The sequence below is a fragment of the Mus musculus genome, chromosome X, assembly GCF_000001635.26.
Source record: "Mus musculus strain C57BL/6J chromosome X, GRCm38.p6 C57BL/6J".
Classification (NCBI taxonomy): domain Eukaryota; kingdom Metazoa; phylum Chordata; class Mammalia; order Rodentia; family Muridae; genus Mus; species Mus musculus.
Genome location: NC_000086.7, coordinates 6878359 through 6898604, shown reverse-complemented (window position 1 = coordinate 6898604; position 20246 = coordinate 6878359). Strand labels below are relative to the sequence as shown.

Below are 20246 nucleotides of genomic sequence, written 5' to 3'. Positions count from 1 at the left end.
AAGAGAGGAATCAGAGGAATAGAAGAAGAGAAAACTGTCATCAGGATATATTGTATGAGGAAAGAATCTATTTTCAATAAAGGGGGGTTAAATGAATGTTAATAATGCCAAAAAAGAGTAGGTTGACCTCATGAGCAACCTGAATTTGCTCAAGTGATTAGCTTGTTACATTTCCTAATGTATCCATTTCACCTTCCCCAAACGTCTTCATTTTTCTATCTAGTCAACTATCTCTGATTGACCAAGTCATCAAGTCAGTGATGTTATAAAGATAATATTTGAATAGATCTGAGAATAATCTATTCATGCATCTCTGAGTGAATTTAGCTTTATGGTTTTATATGGTACTATGAGGCACATGCTTGTACTTGACTTCAGAAGCCTCTGGAAATGGCTACTTCAGTAGCTTGATGTCTGTCTGTGCCCATATTCGTGTCAATATTTCTCTTATTTGATATCCACATATCTCTATTACTTCTTTGATACTTAAAAAATATGCTCCATTCAATTGTTTATCATTGTGTTGGACCAAGAGCCTGGATTCACCATGATTATTTGCTCAACAAAGAGATCTATTTTAGATCTATCTTAGATCTCTTTGTAGGCTTCAAGTACTTTGTGAAAAAGATTAATTCGCTATTGTCTTGGGAGTAACAAAGGATTAGCAGACTGCAGATTTGCTAGCAATTTTGATGTTTGTATTTGAAATGTAACATAATCCAGGCTTTTGATAGTTTCTGAACACATGGGAAGAAACAAATTCATTTTATAGTTAGGTAGTATTTGGAAATCATCAAGAAAGCTGAAATTAACTTTGAGCAGTCAGAATTGTGACAGAGTCTACAGAGAACATGCCCATACTCATGTACCCATACATACACTGACACATAATGTTTGCCACTACACAGTTTCAAGACTAACTCTTAGATACACACATAAGAATAACCATCCCCTCTCCCAACATTTTACTAGTCGTGGAGAATAATTTCTGCCCTTCCTCCCAGCCTTTATACCTTCCCACCCTCCCCAGTGCTTCTGAAGGAAAAGCCAATGTACTCACCATCGCCCCTAGGGTCGCTCAGTGCCGTTGGTGGCACGATGGACGAGCGACGACTTCCGAAGGAACATTCCTTGGAAAACCGCTTCTGGCAGGCCCCGTGCACCTGAAACGATAAGAGCACAAAAGAGAAAGGAAGGGGAGAGAGAAAGAAAAACACTGATTAGTTTCTGGTTCCGTCCCAAGAATTAGATCCTTAATATTACAAATCTACCTTTCTGAAAAACCCTAACTTGCCTGACACCACCCACCCTGATCTACTGTGAAACTGCAGTCTCCCTGAGCATGCAGAACTCTGGCCCTTCAAAAAGGTGTCTTTCTGAAGGTTCTCCTCTACACATACTGAGATTTCACTAGCCTTCAGACACAATGTTGGTAGGCTGCTGAAGGGAGAATTTTCTTGCATTTCCAAAGTCCTAATACTGATAAGGTGTTTATCTGTCAATCTTTAGAACAGCTGTTATGTGGCAGGAAAAGTATCATTGCACTCAATTTAGAAATGAGTATGTGTGGAGGCTCACAGAGGTAAAGGCTCTTTCTTACCTAAGGTCAAATAGCTGGGAAGTGCTGAAGCAGTCTTCCCCACAAGTTGCCATTCTTCCTAGATCTTTGACCTTTTTTAAGTACCACATCCTAAACAACTATAGTTACTAGGGACATAAGCCTGGCTGGCAGGGCTATTCAAAAGCAATGAAATGGAGGTTAGTGGACAGGCTCTTCAGTGAAGAAACCCATTTCTTTTTCTTTTTCTTTTTCTTCTTGTCTTAGAAAACTCAGTTTGAGAAAAACATCTAAAAGCTTTAAAAAGTCAAGATCAAAGTCTCAATCTCTGTGATATATCACAGTTTGAAGACTAATTGTTGGCTCTTTGATGTACATATACAAATAAACATTCCCCCAAATATTTTAGTAGTTGTAGAGAATGTATATGTATTTATATTATATTCATAACATATAGTTATATATTATAGTTTACATATTTTATAATTTTATAATGTTATAATTTCATAATATAGGATACTATCCTGTGCTTTGTAAGTTTTGAAGAATCTATTATATACCAGTTACATGCTTCCTGTCTAGTCTAGTTTTGGCCATCAAGAATGTCTCCAGATAGTGCCAGATGTCTTCTAGAGCACAAATTATCCTCATATGAGGGCCAGTGTTACAAAGAGATGTGGTGGTATTATAGTTAGGAACACGGTCTTATCAGAATTATATATATATTTTTTGTGGGGGGGGGGTTCAAGACAGGGTTTCTCTGTGTAGCCCTGGCTGTCCTGGAACTCACTCTGTAGACCAGCCTGGCCTTGAACCCAGAAATCCACCTGCCTCTGCCTCCCAAGTGCTGGGATTAAAGGTGTGCGCCACCATGCCCAGCCAGAATTAAATATTAATCAAGAGTTTCTTTTTGGCTGGCTATATGACCTTGGGTTGACCTTTCTGAGCCCCCCCATTACCCATCTGTAAAATGGGGACAATGAGGCTTAGTTCAATGTTGTTCTAAGAATTGAGATAATGAATAGAAGATATTTCTATGTAGTAGCAATGATAGCTTGTTATTATTACTAACCATTAATAAAGACTGTAAGTTTCTAGGAAATATTCATGAGTCTATTCTTTCTTAAGGATAGGCTCCAGAATCTATTTCTAATTGCTCATATTTTCAGTTTAGAATTCAGCGTTTATCATTTCCAAGATTGCTTCATTAGTTAAGAAGCATCAGATTATGAATAACTCAAATCTTTCTCCCAAAGACTCCATAACTATCTATGAAAGGCCAAGTTACTGGGCTCTCTACTATGGAATTGATATCTACATATCTACTGATCTATTTATCCTTACATAGTTATAATCTCCAATCTATCTCTTCTCTAGAAATAAATTTAAGTATCAAAGATACGGAAAGAGTCTTACCGTAGAGCCGCACCAGAGGCAGCGGAAATCCTGAAGTCTGTGATGACTACCGCAGCTCTTGTGACATACGACACATTGAGAGCCAGCGGGTATATTTCCTTCTACCCACTGATGCGGCATTGTTTGCTGAAAGGGAAAAAGGCAAGGGAGAGAAATTAGTGATAAAAGAAGGAAAAGCTGGGATAATTCTACTACCCATGTAATTAGATGACAGTCCCATGGATGCCCTCAATGCCATTGACTAATGAAAAGTAGGAGTTAGAGTTTAACTCATTGATAGCTATTGGGTCATTAGATACTTTAGAAGTGACTCCTCTATCTGTCTAGTGTTCCTGTGTGTCATGACTTGAAAAGGTGTGTGTGTGGGTGGGGGGGATATGGCTGCTACTTACTATTTCATCAGCGGGTAGAAGAAGGTCATCAGTCACGGATAAAGTATTCCATTTACAGTCTTTGTTTGCTCTCAAAGCACAGAATTTATGAGATTTCACCTGACAGACTGTGAAAGGAGGGAGAAAAAAAAAGAGGTGTAAATCTGGTGACAATGTAAACTCCAATGCCCCTTCCCTAAGCTTCTCTAGAGGTTAGAATTCAAGTTTTTTCTAAATAGTTTTGACCCATTTCCAAAGGCCCATTTCTAATGTGAACCAATTTCTTGCTAACTAAGCTTCCTACTATCCATTTTACATTACAATTAATAGTAGAAAAGATGTTATTTCTGAGTTTTCAATTCTTATGGCCACATAGTCCCATCTTCGTATATCCAACCCTCCATTTTTATTCGTGAGAACACCCCTTCACACTAATTTCTCTTTTGGCTTTCCCTCCATTGGAATTAACTCCCCATAAGAATCAAAGGCTTAGACTGGGTCAGTGATACGGAATTCTTCATGCCTATCTCTATCCATTGAGCTCTGCTTTCTAAAACAATCCGAAAGGCACCTTCACAGGTGACGGCATCTCGAGATAAAGCAGGAATGTTCTCTCGACAAACATTGCAGAAGTGACTCCGGGGATTACTACTGGAATACCAGTAGTGCATTCCGACAAGAAAGGGGTTGTTTTCGGCTGCAGGGATCTAAAGTCAAACAAAGACAAGAAAGAATGGACGGTTAATCACAGAGGTGGCACAGGGCAGAGCAGAAAATCTGCTGCTGGGGCTAAAATGGCTCACAGTGTAGGTGTCAAAGCGTGTGAAGGAGAGGACTGAGAGTTAGCCACAGTCACCACTTTTTGTTCTAATTTTCTTTTAGGACTAGCTTCAGAAGGAAAAGAAAAGAGAGAGAGAGAGAGAAAGAACTGGGGATAATCTCGAAGAGGAGCTGAAGACAGAAGCAACAGTCTTGATATTCTTTGCTCTGAAGCAAAATTTGTTCTGAGCGGTCTTGGGTCCCTTTAATTAGGCAGCAAAGAAAAGCAGCCAAGAGTCGGAAATTCAGGGCCATCCAAATGCTCTGACAAACAAAGGCAGGCAGGTGGCAGGGCTCACAGGCAGAACTAAGGAGCGCCTGCCTGCTCTTCCTCCCAACACTGCTGCCTAGTGAGCCGAGCACTGCTTTACCAGGACAATACTTGAAAGAGCTTGAAACCCTTCTCTCAGGAATTTAAAAAACAACAACACCATGCTTTGATTGCCTACAGCAGTTTCTTGGTTAATAATTTTAATCCATCCAATAAGCTAGTCAACAAATATTTACTGAATTGCTATTATATGCCTGGTACTTTTTCAAGGCATTTGAGATACAATCATTAACAAGATACAGTCCTTGCCCTTATGGTGTCTCCTTTCATACTAAGTTGTCATTTTTGTTATCATGCCTGTCAGCATAGCATTTGCATAGCACAGCCTGACTTTCATGTATCACCAATGATTCGAGTTGTATAGATTTTGTTCTGTGTATATTTTCTCTAGTTAGCAAGGGTATTTCAGTTTTTTTCCTCTGCCTCTTAAAAAAGAGTTTAGACATAGACACACATAGGTTCTTATTCTTGTCATTTATAATGGGTTATGTGTGCAAAGGCATGGGAAGACTTTAAAAGAATGGTACATTCTCCCAGATGTAACTTGACAGCAGACCATTAAAGCGGTTGCTCTTGAGAGCTCAAACTTAAGTTCAAACTTAATCCATTTACTGGAATTACTCATCCAAGACATAGCCTGCACAGAGTACTCTCTGATCTTTACTTCCCATGGGCATGCTGGTTATGTGTTAAACTACTGCTGGATAGAACCTTTTTGTGGTTTTTGTGTTGGTTTTTTTTGTTTTTTTGTTTTTTTTTTTTTGTTTTTTGTTTTGTTTTGTTCTTGGTAGAAAAAGCTACTATGATGAAATGACAATTTGGCATTTCTTTGTGATTGGAATTTTAGTGTATACTGACACCTTGAAAAGCTCCAGGCCTGGGACCATTGGAATAGAAAGCAGAGAGTCTTGACATTGGCACTCTGAGCTTACAATCCCTTTCTATTCCCAAGGCTGCTGACTACAACTAAATAAACATCTTTACTCCTTCTATTTCCTTCTCTTCTTCCCAAATCACTAGGAACCTATAACTATATGTCAGGTAACATACTAAATACTGGAGCTATAGAGATCAATACATCATAGATATCAAGGAACTCTGTCTATTGGAGGAAACATTCTCAAAGAGATAGTTGTCATATGTAGAAAATATTTGTTTAAAGAATGTGCAAGGCTCTATATGACCAAGTAGAAGAAATAAAGAACTCTGGTTGGGAATCTTGATTATGCAGTAACTATGGACATTGCTTGGGTTCAGTTGTTAAGGAAACAGAATTTATATCCCTTGTGTTCATTTTATTCTCTAAGGAAAGTTTGATGCATCCAGTCCTGGACGAATAACTGTGGTAGTTTGAATTGTGTGTCCTCTCAAGCATGTGTAAATCCCTAACCTTTGGTGTCCATGAATGTGAATTTATTGGGAAATACTATCTTAGCAAATGCAGTCAAATGGGACTTAATTCAAGGACTGTTGTCCTTATAAGAATAAGAAAATATGGAAAGAGATGTAATCAGAGAATAGAACACCTTGTGATAATATAGAGTACACACACACACGCAAGTGAGAATATCATGTGACAGTGGGGGCAGAGATTCAACAATGCACCAGCAAACCAGAAAATATCAAGGTTGGTCTGTAATCGCCAGACTAAGAGGAGGAGGAGGAGGAGGAGGAGGAGGAGGAGGAGGAGGAGGAGGAGGAGGAGGAGGAGGAGGAGGAGAAGCAGCAAATCATCCTCCTAGAGCCTTTGAAGAGACTGACTGTATCATGAACACAAATCCAAATCTCTATCCTCTAGAAATATGAGAGAATAAACCCCTGTTTTCAGTTCACTTGGTTCTTGTTTGTTACAGCAATCCTAGAAAATGAATATAGATTTGGGGATTGGGATGTCGATGTTTCTGTAAGAGATCCTAAAACTATGGAACTGCTTTTTATAGTTGTTAAGTATATAAATACTATGGTTTTTGAGATATACAATATTTAAAGGACTATAGTGCCTTGAGTAGAATATTATTAGAAATATAAGATACTTCTGGTATATGGTTCATGTTTCTCATGGAAACAAGAAACATTCTAGAAAACGGGCAGAAAGGTGATACTTTTCTGCCCATTTCTGCGTGGATCAGAATGGTTCTGTTGAATTGGCATTAGACTATTTGAATGATAAATGTGAACCCTTAGCTGACAAAACTTCCAAGTGGAGTATAAGGGTACAGTCTGAGTTCTTTCTGCTGCTTACAGAAAAAGCAGCAGGAAAGTGATAAGTTCAAGAGCAAACAGTCAACCAATGTCGTTCCCAAGGGCCTCCTTCATGGCTTGCCTATGGCCACCTTCTCACTATCTGCTCACGTGGCTTTTACTTAATGCATGCATACGAAGAAAGAAGGAGATATTTCTTGGTTTTTCTCATGAGGTTATCAGCCTAACTGGATTTGGTTCCCTGCCATCATGGCTCCATTTGACCTTAACCACCCCCCCCCCTGGAGTCTTATTTCTTGGCATAGTCACATTTGGGGATGAATTGTCAACGTATGAGTTTGGGGTAGGGTTACAGTTCAGCTCACAAACGATCTATTAAATAAAAAGTTGCCAGAACTTAAAGATCTGGCAACTTCTCAACATCTCCATTCTCAATCCATCTGTATTTCAAGCACAAAATAGTGTGTTCTGAAGTGCATATCGATGGTATAGTTAGACAACATTTTTCTACAAAGATTAAGTATAAGACATGATTTTGTGGCCTAAAAAGTTCAGTATGAGACTCATCGAAAGGAGGATGCTAGACATCAGAGACTCGACAGCATGAAAGCGACAAATAAAACTATCAGGTGTGAACATGTGTTGTTCCTTCAGGAAAATAGAATAATGGGTTCCAATGATGGTCAGGAGACTAGAAATGCTGTTGAGGAGCTCAAAATTGTCATGAGTGTGGGCATATTGGAAGATTTCACTGCCTCTTTCATTCCAGAAGGTGGGACCACGTCTTTACTTAGAGAGAGATGCCACTTAGGCTGAGAGAGTGATGCTGGAAGACAACACTTAGCCATAGATAATTAGTTGCAGGCCTATAAACCTAAGGGAACTTGTCTTTCTGGGTTTCAGTTTTCTTTAGACCAGTAGCCCTTTTAGTTTTTCAGAATGAGAGTATCAGTCCTCTCCTCTTCCAATACAGGATTTTAGGGGTAGAAAATTTGGTTTTGAGGAAAAAGATTGCCCCTCGAAAGCAACATAGACAGAGGACAGAGAGAAACACACAAGGAGTTTTGCTGGTATGTTACTGGTATTCTTATCAAAGGAAGCGAATAGCTTGGGAAGATACAACACAAATAGACACACAGGGAGGCACCTTGTGATGCCTAAGGCAGAGACTGGAATGGTATAGTGCAAGCCCCAAAACAGCAAGGATTTCTAGTAACCACCAAAGCCTAGGAAGAGGCACAGAATTCCTCCATAAGGCCTTCATAAACATGGTTCTACTCTCAACTTGATTTCAGACTTTTGACCTCCAAGGACTGTAAGAGAATACATTTCTGGTTTTGGTTTTTGGTTTTGTTTTAAGCAGAATTTCATGTGGCTCCAGCTGTCCTCGGATTTGCTCTTTAGCTAAGGATGACCTTGAACTTTTCTTAAGTGATAAGACTATAAGGGTTTATAAATTACATCCACTTTGTAAATTTGTGTGTTTTAAGTCACAAATTTTCAGGTACTTTGTTTTAGCAGCCATGAACTGGCATAGTATATCACCACAGGCCTGTCTATTTGCTTATACAGATTTTTAAAAATCAAATTTGAAGAGAGATTCAAAACTGTAGTAGGCATACAAGTTTGAAGACAGGTCAGTTGGCCTAAAGCATCCAGAACCGAATAGTTGGGTACTTGTGTTTGGTTTTCATAATCTCTAAAATACACACTCCATTGCTCTAATCAGATTCTTCATTTGCAATGGAGGGTATGTCTGTGTAATGCCCCACTCATATACTGAAATCCCTAGGCTCAGTATGTTGCTATTACCAGAGAGCCTTTGAGAAATGATTATGTTCTGAGGATGGAGCCATAATGAATAATAATAGTTTCTATATAAGAACCTTCAAACCCTTCTCACTCTTGTATTTGTCATATGAAGATACAGCACAAAGATAGCCGTCCTTGGCATAGAAAGTGGGTCTTTGTTAGACACTGAATTTGTCAGTACCTTCACCCCCAATAAGAAGGAGATGAATAAATATCAAGATTCATACAACTTACTAAGCCTGAATCATGAATGATGAGAAAATCGGAGCAGAACAATGACAAGTAATGAGATCGAATCAATAATAAAAGTCATTCACCGAAGAACATTCCAGGCAAAGGTAGCATCACTGTTTAATTCTTCCACTTAAAGAAGAAAGGAGTGTGATTGTATCTCTGTGGTAACGTTATTGCCTTGAGTGCATGAGGTACTGAGTTTGTGCCTCAGAACCACAAGTTCCTTTTTTTTTTTTTGCTTTTTTTTTTTTTTTTGTTTTTTGAGACAGGGTTTCTCTGTGTAGCCCTGGCTGTCCTGGAACTCACTTTGTAGACCAGGCTGGCCTCAAACTAAAAAATCCACCTGCCTCTGCCTCCCGAGTGCTGGGATTAAAGGCGTGCACCACCACTGCCCGGCTTTTTTTTGTTTTTTCTTCACAAATTCTTAAAGACTATTACAAAAATATAAATTAACTTATAGGCCAATATTCCTGATGACTGTAGATGTAAAAATACTTGAAAAATACAGCAAACTAAATTTGATAACCACACTCAATTGGAATTTGTCACTGGGAGTCAAAGTAGTTCAGCATATATAATTCAATAAACATAATATAACACATTAACAAAATCAAGTATAAATTAACAGGACCATCTCAACAAATGCAGAAAAAGCATTTGATAAAATTCAACATCCCTTCCAGATAGATCTCAGTAGGTTATAAACAAAGGAAATTTATCTAAACACAACAAAGGCCATTTATGATGAATCTATAGATAACACAGTTCTCAACAGCTAAGAGCTGAAAGCTTTCCGTCTAAGATCAAGGACAAAATGGGATGCCAAATGTCACTCCTTTTAAGCATAGGACTGGGAGTCCTAGCAGAGAAATTAGGCAAGAGAAAGAATAAAGAACCATTCTAATAGAAAAGAAAAACATAAAACAGCAAAACAAAACAAAACAGACAAAAAACCTTGTCTCTATTGCTGATGAGATGATCCTAGGATTCCATTTCCCACAGGCTAGAAAAAAAAACATTTAAAATGATGTCTTATGTAAAGTAGTAGGATAAAAAATCAGAATCCAAGAATCACTTGTGTTTCTATATGCAAATAATGATCTAACAGAAATATTAAGGAAATAATCCTACTTGTAAAAGCAATTTTAAAGTTCAGTACTTAAATGTAAATAGAACCAAGGATGGAAAAGATCTACATAGTGAAAAAGTATTAAACTGGCTTTCACAAAGAAAGAAAACACAAAGAAATTGAAAGGTATATGGTTTTGGATTATAAGAATTAGTACTATTAAAATATACATAATATGCAGAGCAGTCTACAGATTCAACACAATCCCCATGCCATCCTCGTAAACATGGAATAAATGAACCAAAGAACAAAACCAGAGGTATCATACTCCTTGATTTGAAAATATAAGCTGATTATAATCAAAACATCATGATACTGGCATTAAAATAATATATAAAGGTATGAAACAGAGAACCCCAAAATAGACCCATAAACTTATCACAAATTTTCACAAAGGTTTTTAGAAAACAAAATGGAGAGAGGACATCTTTTTTCAACATGTGCTGCAGGGAAAACTGTATATCAATATGCAGAATGAAATCTGACATTCCTATTATACACAAAAATCAAGTCACAACAAGTTAAAGATGCAAATAAAGGACTCAAACCTGTAAGATTCCTAAAATCCAGAAGACATAATCTTGTCTCTGACATTAGTTTGGACATTTTTTTTCCTTCCATGATGTTGAAAGCACAGGTATCAGAAAGCAAACATAGGCTAATGGGATGATAGTAAGCTAAAGCTTCAACATAGCAAAATAAATAAGGCAGAGTAAGAGTGTACAGAATGGGAGAAAATATTTGCAAATCTGAGGAGATAATATCCAAAATATATAAGAAATTCAATTGAAAACAAAAACAAGTGTTTCATTAGAGAGGAATAGAAAATGATAAAAGTGACTTGGAGGGGGAAATGGGTAAAATGGGGGGTATTAATTGCAGTGGGGGGAGGAGTTCAGTACAGAAGAAAAGGGGGAGGGAGAATCAGTAACACTAAGGAGGTCTGAAAAGCCATACGGAATCACATTAAAATTAAATTATTTAAATTATGTATAGTGAATATATATTCAAATGAAGTTATCCTTCTTGAGCAAACAATATTCCCCACCAGAGTTATAGCTTAACAAAATTCCAAATACCAGGCATGAGAAACTCTCTTCTGAGTTGCTGCTCAAGGGAGTTCAAGAAACTTCTAAAACAATATAGGCTATTGCTATTGCCCTTGATTGCTTCTTAGAGGTTGATAGGAGTAAGTCTCTATTGTTGAAATCACCCTGCACTTTATTGGACACAGGATCTGAGCAGGATCTGACCTGCGAACCTCCTTAGAACTAGCTTTCATGAGGAAAGCAACTATCCAGTCCTATCCAGCTATTACACCTATGAACCAAGAATGCTAGCATGGCTGCATAAACTTAAAAAATGCAATAGTGGTACCCATATCTTGGTGGTAACAACAACCTTCTAATTGGACTTAAGGACTGCTTAAAAAAAGAGAAAAAACATGCCTAGTGCTAGAAACCTAGCTAACTCCTCAGGGCTAGTGAAAGTCATAGCTTAGAGGTAAACCTCCAACTGCTACTTTACTAAACCAGCATAATTCCTTATTGTAGTCTAAAGATCTAGTCTTATATCCACAGATATAAGCCCACCCATCCCCCATCAAAGAAACTTGTCTTTGCAAACTGACATAGATGATTACAGTAAACTACAACTGGTTAAAATGTAGAGAACCACTGATCATGGAGTGTCGAACTCTAAAGATTTATCTACAACACAGCTTCTATACCCAAGGCTCAGCAAACATTTAGGAAGAGGAGGTGGAAAGATTTAAGAGCCAGAGGACCAGGAAATCTGTTGAGAGACTGTATTTTCTAGAAATTACAGGGAAGGTCATCCATGATGCTTCTATAATACGGCTGCCTGAACAAGACCTGAACAACAACAGCACCAATAGGCATGCTAACATGGGAGGGGGAAATCTAGAGTTCCACCATAACCTAAGACATACAGGGAGGTAAGAAGTGCTGAGAACAGAGGAAATGATCTTTCGCAGAGAAGAGCCCCTAATTGGTTATCCAATACCAATTAGCCAGCTTTGAAATCATAGACATACAAGCAATCCTAAAATTTTTGAAGTGTATGTGTGTGTGTTATCTCAACTAAAGAAAAAAAGGCCACTATTTTTAGAAGGAGGGTTGGCGGGAAGAAGGAGAAGGGGAGAAAATGATGTTTTCTTAACATCATGTTTTCTTTCTTTAAATATTTTAATTTTTAAAAGCAAACTGATAAACACACACACACACACACACACACACACACACACACACACACACACAGTCCTTTAAAAGGTCAACAAGCCTGAACAGACTTTTTTCATGAAGGTCAATTGAAAATGCTTAGTATCACTAATCACTAAGTGCAAATCAAAACCATGGTGAGATACCATCTTTTTCCTAGTAGAATACTCTGATCAAAAGAGATGAGAGGATCTACCCTGCTCGCTGAGTCCTCTGGGGCATGTCAAGCCACCCTGAGCAGCCTGCTCTCCCCACGGGATCGCCATTCTCCCTCCACCTCTCCACCCACCTTCATCAGACTTGCTGAACCGGAACCATACAGTTCAAGGATACCCATCAGAGGCCTGTGACACTAGGGCTATCAAGGTTAATCCTCCTCCCAATACCAACTACAAGAGGAACATCCAGGGACCAAAGCCATCCAGATGGCTAAAGGGCCTCCAAAGAACACAATCAACAAAAGCAAGAGTAATATGACACCTTCATAGCACAGCTAGCCCTGGATATCCCAACACAACCAAAACACAAGAAAATGACCTTAAATCCAATCTTCTAGAGATGATAGAGGCCTTTAAAGAGGAAAGGAATAAGTACCTTAAAGAAACACAGGAAAATACAATCAAAGAGGTAGAGGTCTTTAAAGAGGAAACAAATAAATGCCTTAAAGATATATAGGAAAATTCAATTAAGCAGGTAAAGGGAATGAATAAAACTGCAAGACCTGAAAGTAGATATTGAAGCAATAAAGAAAACACAAGCTGAGGAAATCCTGGAGATGGAAAACCTAGGGAAGAGAACAGGAACAACAGACCCAAGCATCAGCAACAGAGTACAGAAGATGGAAGAGAGAATCTCAGCTGTAGAAGATACCATAGAAGAAACTGATGCATCAATCAAAGAAAATGTTAAATCTAAAAACTTCCTGACAAAAAACATCCAGGAAATCTGGAATACCATGAAAAGACCTAACCTAAGACTATAGGAATAGAGGGTGAAGAGTCCCAGCTTCAAGCTACAGAAAGCATTTTTGCCTATAAACATAAAAGAAGCTTAGAGAACACCAATTAGACTGGGCCAGAAAAGAAAATCCTCCCTCCAAATCAAAACCAAAACACGAAATCTACAGAACAAAGAAAGAATATTTAAGTTTCAAGGGAAAAGGCCAGGTAACATACAAAGGCAGACCTGTCAGAATTACACATGACTTCTCAAGAGAGACTCTAATAGCTAGAAGGGCCTGGATATCTTGCAACCTCTAAAAAACCCCACAGATGGAAACCAACCTAGACTACTATACCCAACAAAACTCTCAATCACCAAAGATGGAGAAAACAAGAAATTTCAAGACAAATCCAAGTTCAAACAGTATCTATTCACAAATCCAGTCCAACAGAAAATACTAGAAGGAAAACTCCAACCCAAGGAGGCTAACTGCATCCAAGAAAACATAGGAAATAAGTAATTCCATACCAGCAAAAAACAAGAGTCGCATGTACACACAAACACACACACACACACACACACACACACACACACACACACACACCACTAACATCAAAATAACAGGAACTAACAATCCCTGGCCATTAATATCTCTCAACACCAATGGACTCAATTCCCTAATAAAAAGACACAGCCAAACAGGCTAGATAGAAGAAAAAAAAAACAAACACAAAAGAGGAGTAGATGGAGAGATGGCTCAGTCTTTAAGAGTGCTGACTGCTCTTCCAGAGGTCCTGAGTTTAATTCCCAGCCACCAAATGGTAGCTCACAACCCTCTGTACTGGGATCTGATGACCTCTTCTGGTGTGTCTGAAAAGAGTGACTGGGTACTTATATACATAAAATAAATCTTTTTTAAAAAGAGGAGTAGAAGGCAGAAGGGGGGCAGTGAGGGGGATTTAAAGTGAATAAATAATTTTTTTAAGCTAAGAAAACAATGAGAGGTACAAAGTGTTGGAAACGATATAGATCAAAAGGAGTTTTGAAAATGTTTATTAAAGTGCAAATTAATATAACCATTATGAAAAAACAGTAGAGGGATTCATCAAAAACTTGAAAGCAGAACTATCACATAATGTTAGAATTACTGAGACTGGGGATCTAATATCAGTTTCTTTGGGTACAGGAAGACACAAGTTCAAAGACTACAGAATGAGTTCAAGGCTAGCCTGGGCAATTTGATATGCTTCTGATTTAAACAAAAAAACCTTAAACTACTCATTTCTTTTCCTTTTTTGGAATAAAATATTTCTATCAATTCCTTCTTCCCTTTCCTCCTTCTAAGGGCTCCCATATACCCCTCCTTGCTCTTTTTCAGATAGATAGCTTCTCTTTCCATTAATTATTGTTACACACATATATACACATTATCATTGCAGAGGGGGTAGGTGAAAGATTGTAAGAGCCAAAGGAACAGGGATTGTGTTGTGAGATTGTGTTTCCCAGGAGTGGAAGAAGCTACACCCATAAAGCCACACCAGAATTGCCTGGCCCTGAGCTGAACAGTAGACATGGTAATACAGAGTGGGAAAGCCCAGGAGACCTCAACTGAGAGAGAGAGAGAGAGACAGAGACAGAGACAGACAGAGAGACAGAGAGAGAGAGAGATCCTAGATGCAATACCTGTTCTGTAAAATAAAACAAAGAAAATAAATAAATTATCTATGCAATATTTTACAATAGTTTTTTCTTCTGTAGTCAAAGTTTAAGAAACAAATATTCTTGGTTTGAAGTCTATTTTGTTAGATATTAAAATGGCTATAGCAACTTGCTTCTTTAGGTCTGTTTATTTGGAATATCTTTTTCCAACCACCCTCTCAACCTCTGCCACCAAGGTAATGCCTATTCTTGATATTGAGGGGTGTTTCTTGGATATAGCAGAAGGATGGATCCTGTTTCACATCCATTCTGTTAATCTGAAATTTTTTAAACTGACAAATTGAGACTATTGATGTTGAGAGATATCAGACAAATGATTATTGATTCCTTTTACTTTGTTGTTGGTGGTGGTGGTGATGTTGTTGTTGGTGGTCTGTTTCTATTGTTTTTCCTTTAATTGTCTAGTCTGGGATTATTTATTCCCTGTGTTTTCTTGGAAATTGTTAATGGTTTTAGGTTGAGATTTACCATCTAGCATCCTTTATAGGTCTAGATTTGTAGATTGTTTAAATTTGGTTTTGTTGTGGGGTGCCTTTCTTTCTCCATCTATGGTGACTGAAAGGTTTGCTGTATATAGCAGTCTAGGCTGATTTTTTTTTTATTTCTTAGAGTCTGCAATACATCTGTCCTGGGCCTTCTGGCTTTTAGAGCTTCTATTGAGAAGTCAAGTGTAATTATAATAGGTCTCCCTTTATTTGTTTCTTTGTCATTTTCCCTTTCAGCTTTTAATATTCTTTCCCTGTTCAGTACATTTACTGTTTTGATTATTATGTGCCTCTTGTACCTTTATAGGTATGTACTTCTTCAGCTTCTATCCTTTATTGAAAATATGTTCTGTGCCTCTACCTGTGTTTCTTCTCTTTATTATTATTGCTAAATTTGGTCTGTTTGTAGGGTCCCAAATTTCCTGGATGTTTTATATCAAGAGTATTTTAGACTTACCATTTTCTTTGAACAACATATTCATTTTTCTATCATATATTCAATGCCTGATATTCTCTCTCCCATCTTTTGTATACTGTTGGTGAAGCTTACCTCTGTAGTTCCTGTTCCAATTCCTAAATTTTTCATTTCCAGATTTCTGTCAGTTTGTGTTTTCCTTACTGATTCTATGTCCACTTAACAGTTTTATTCATTTCTGTCCACTGGGTTTTTTATTTTGTTTTGGTGTGTGTGTGTGTGTGTGTGTGTGTGTGTGTGTGTGTGTGTGTTGTGCACATGCACATGTATACACACATGTTAAAGTGGTTTCTTCATGACTTGACACAGGACACAAAAGCTTAGTTGATAAAGTATATGTACAGGCAATCTGAATTTGCTATAGTGTACCACAAGCATGCACATACTCTTGGATCTCTTTAAGAGATTTACTCATTTCTTCCTTATAATCCTCTATTATCTCTGTATGGACTTTAAAAAGTATCTTATTATGTTTCAACTATGTTGTAATATTCAGGGCATGCTGTAGTGGGGTTTTTGGCTTTAGTGGACACACACACACACACACACACACACACACTCAAACATCAAAACAAGACAAACAGCTCTGGCTGTTACTGACCCTATGCTGGTGTCTCAACATCTTGGTTTGTTATAATTATAGTTCTAGACGATGATATCTGTTTTTGTCTTTGTTGGGTGGTTTTTTTCCCCCTTGGTTTCTGTTTATACTCTTTTTCAGGAGAATGTGATGGCTGTGTGTTTCATGGTAGGAAATTTTCTGTGGGCATAATAGGTATGGCCACTGGGAATTCTAGGCAAATAGACCTAAGAAGCATCACAGGAAAAAATCCATCAAGAGAACATTGTGATTCTTAACATCTATGCCCAAAACACAAGGACACCCAAGTATATAAACGAAGCACTACTATCACATCAATCACATATTGACCCTCACACACTGAGAGTAGGACACTTCAATATACTACTCATTAATAGACAGATCATCCAAACAAAAAAAAATTAAACAAAGAACTGGAGCTACTCAACATTATAAACAAATGGACCTAACAAAAGTTTAAAAAACGTTTCAACACAATACTTTACAGACCTTGAAAGAATGATACTCAAGTTCCTATGACACAAAAACAGACAGATTGATCAATGGAATTGAATCAAAGACCCAGATACAAATTCACACACCTATGGACACCTGAGTTTTGATGAATAAACCAAAAATACACACTAGAGAAAGACAAACAGCATCTTTGACAAATGGTGCTGGTCAAACTGTATGGATCTGCTGCAGAGAAATGGAAATAGACTCATTTTATCACCCTTTACAAAACTCAACTCCAAATGGATCAAAGACCTCAACATAAAACCAGATACAGTGAACCTGATTGAAGAGAAAGTGAGGAATATCCTTGAACTCATTGGCACAGGAATACATGCACTTCCATTATAGGGGGATATAGAATACATTTTAGAGATGAACTGGGTGGTAGATGTATTGGAAATAGGAGGTCAAGTGGACGAGGAGAGAAAGCTTAAACTGAGGGGTATCTGAGGATTGGTGTGGAAACGTAGTCCAATGGAAAGTTTCTAAAATATAATAAGAAGTTAATCCTAATAAAGTGTCCAAATAAAGGGGAAGATGTAGACCTAATTGGCCATATCTTGTCACCAAAGGAAGCTTCCAGCACCTGGACTAAATTACAATGGCTAAATTACAAATGGCCAAAGGGGTCCCATGGAAATCTCAAACAACCCAGGCTGTTGCCAAGACAACATGTTAGTCCCCACAAACCGACAGCAAGGCCCCGTTGCTGAAGACCACACTCACACAACTCACTGAACAGGGAGAGACTGTGCTGCTGCCTCCACAGAACCTTCACCCTAATATTATAGTAGTTTTGGTATAGGAAGGGATTCCACACACTATCAAAAGGGTAACATAAGCAACAACCCAGCCATAAAATCACTGCTCTACAATGCTGTCCTGCCTCCAAAACATGCTGGGGCAATGGTGGCACAAAGCTTGTGGGAGGAGTCAACCAATGACTGATTTGACATTAGGTCCACTCCATGAAATTAGGAACCTTACTTCTCTGTCAAAACCTCCTTCCTACCACACTCCTTCAATGGTGCAGATGAAACCAAAGACCTTTCACTTGGTAGTTTGTGTTCTACCATTGACATCTGGCCCTCATTCTCATTGTATCTTTTTCTTATAGCTAGCTTCTCTTCTCAGTCCACTATCTAAAAATTAGTATTTACTCCTTGTCTTCCTTTTTTATCATTCTACTGGGATTGTGAGGCTTGTGTATGCTCAGCCCAGAGAGTGGCACTATTAGAAGATGTGTCCCTGTTGGAGTAGTTGTGGCCTTGTTGGAATAGGTGTGTCACTATGGGTGTGGGCTTTAAGACCCTCATCCTAGCTGCCTGGAATCCAGAAGATAGAAGCCTTCAGATGAAGATGTATGACTCTCAGTTCCTCCGCATCATGCCTGCCTGGAGGCTGCCATGTTCCTGCCTTGATGATAATGGACTGAATCTCTGAACCTGTAAGCCAGCCACATTTAAATGTTGTCCTTTATAAGACTTGTCTTGATCACGATGTCTGTTCACAGCAATAAAACCCTAACTAAGACAAGGATTTATCTTTGTTTTGCCCCAAGTGTATATAACTCCCTGGAGTTCTAGCCTCTATTGTTCCCCTGTCTAATACATTCTATGTTTTGTATGTGGGTGAGAGTATGTGTGTACATGCCTGGACACACTTGGCATACATGTGTTCAAGTGTAGAGGAGGCCATGAGATACTAACATGTATTGCTCCCTGACTTATTTTGTGAGACAGGGTCTCTCACTCAACCTAGACATTGCAATCTTAGCTATGCTGGTTGGCCAATTAACTCCTGGAACCCACCTGCCTCTGCATCTCCATGGCCTCAGTCCTGGATTTAAAGGAATACACTGCCATGGTAGGCTTTTTATGTGGGTGCTGGTGATGCAAATTCAGGTTCCCATGTTCATTAGCAAGTTTTACTCACTAAGCCATCTCCCTCACTTCTCTGTTCTTTATTTCTAAAGTATACAACTGAACAACTCTTTCCAATCTTCTTTCCATTGAAACGTTATCATATTGTAAGCCTTAACTCCTTGCCCTGGCACTGAAAAACCTCTGCCATTATACCTACTTCACCTCTCTGGCTATGCTTCTTGTGTCCACATTCCTAAATGTTGGCCAGCCACATTTCATTGTATTTCAAGAAAATTCTCTTGTCTTAGATTTTTCTTATATCAGTTTCCTTGTTCAGGACTCCATGCTAGCCCAAACCCTTGCCACTAATTAAGTCCCATTTATCTCTCAAGGTCAGTCTCAAGTCTATTAATTCTTCCCAGAAGGCTCTAGATACTTATCCTTTCCTTTTCTGCATTCCTATATACTACTTTATTACTTGTTTTTTCTGAGAACTAACTGTCAGTACTAGCATCATGTCTCCTAACTACCTAAAAACTCACTGGGTCAGGAAGTAGGATTCTACTTTTTTTCAACACATTTGGCAACGTTAACTAAACATCTAGTAGTGTATCTATTGAATAGTTTCCAACAGATTACTCAATTACTTTGTCAGTCCTCTAATATGTCACTAAACCCAGGATTAATCTTTTGTCACCATAAATGTCAGGCACTCCTGGTGACAGAAGATAGGAAAGATTGTTATACATATAAGGTGCATGAAACAGGGAAACATTTGCCTGTTTAAGCTTTAAGCAAGATGAAGTGCTAAGGTTCTCATAGTGAGGGCTTTGTCCAGCAGCCGGGAGTGCTCTTTAATGTATTTAGGTCCCTGAGTCAATTCTACAGAGGTTAGAATTTGGTCCTCATCCAATTCTTCCAAGAGAGTAAACAGGCACATTATTCTTTTCTTTTTTAGCATGTGCTGGGTTGTTAATAGCCAGGTGTTTAATTCACTGGAGTAAATAATGACACATCTATTTTCTGACAATTTTCTCTAGGATTTCTGCATTCCTAGGCTAATAATTACAATTCAAAATATCCCATGTGACTGTTTGTGAAACTGAAAATATTATGTGATATGGAAGAAGCATTTCAGTTTCAATAGAAGTAACCCAAGAGAAAGGTATTGCTCCTTGAGGATAAGAACAGCAGAGTAGTAACGAATGACCAACTCTTTGTTACTGCCTCTAATGTTGGCTTCATCGCCAGGGTGGGGATATATTACTCCATCAGGAAAAGAAGAAGAAAAGAGCAAAGCAGTTAAATACTAGATGCTAAGTCATGTGAAAACCTATTGTATGCTATGGGGAGGACCCTCAATTGAGCATTATATTGTAAAAGCCTGTAAGAGGGCTTCATGATATGCTGGAGACTCCAGTTTAATCACATTGACATGCTACCTCCATCAGAGTCATGAATAGTCAAATGTATAGTTATGACACTGAGTGGTCAGAAGCCTGAGAAATCTATAATGAAAGATGGATCTTCTCAAAGACTTTATTTTTCA

At 38.2% G+C, this 20246-nt stretch overlaps 1 protein-coding gene across 1 annotated transcript in view; it reads right to left on the bottom strand.

The window, feature by feature from the left end:
- Positions 1-20246, bottom strand: part of Dgkk (diacylglycerol kinase kappa) — a 169058-nt gene that overhangs the window by 49759 nt on the left and 99053 nt on the right. The window contains exons 5-8 of the mRNA NM_177914.3: positions 3917-4052; positions 3367-3473; positions 2975-3100; positions 1061-1163 (exon numbers count right to left, since the gene is read on the bottom strand). Coding sequence (NP_808582.3) covers positions 1061-1163; positions 2975-3100; positions 3367-3473; positions 3917-4052 — 472 coding nt within the window. The remainder of the gene's footprint in view (positions 1-1060; positions 1164-2974; positions 3101-3366; positions 3474-3916; positions 4053-20246) is intronic.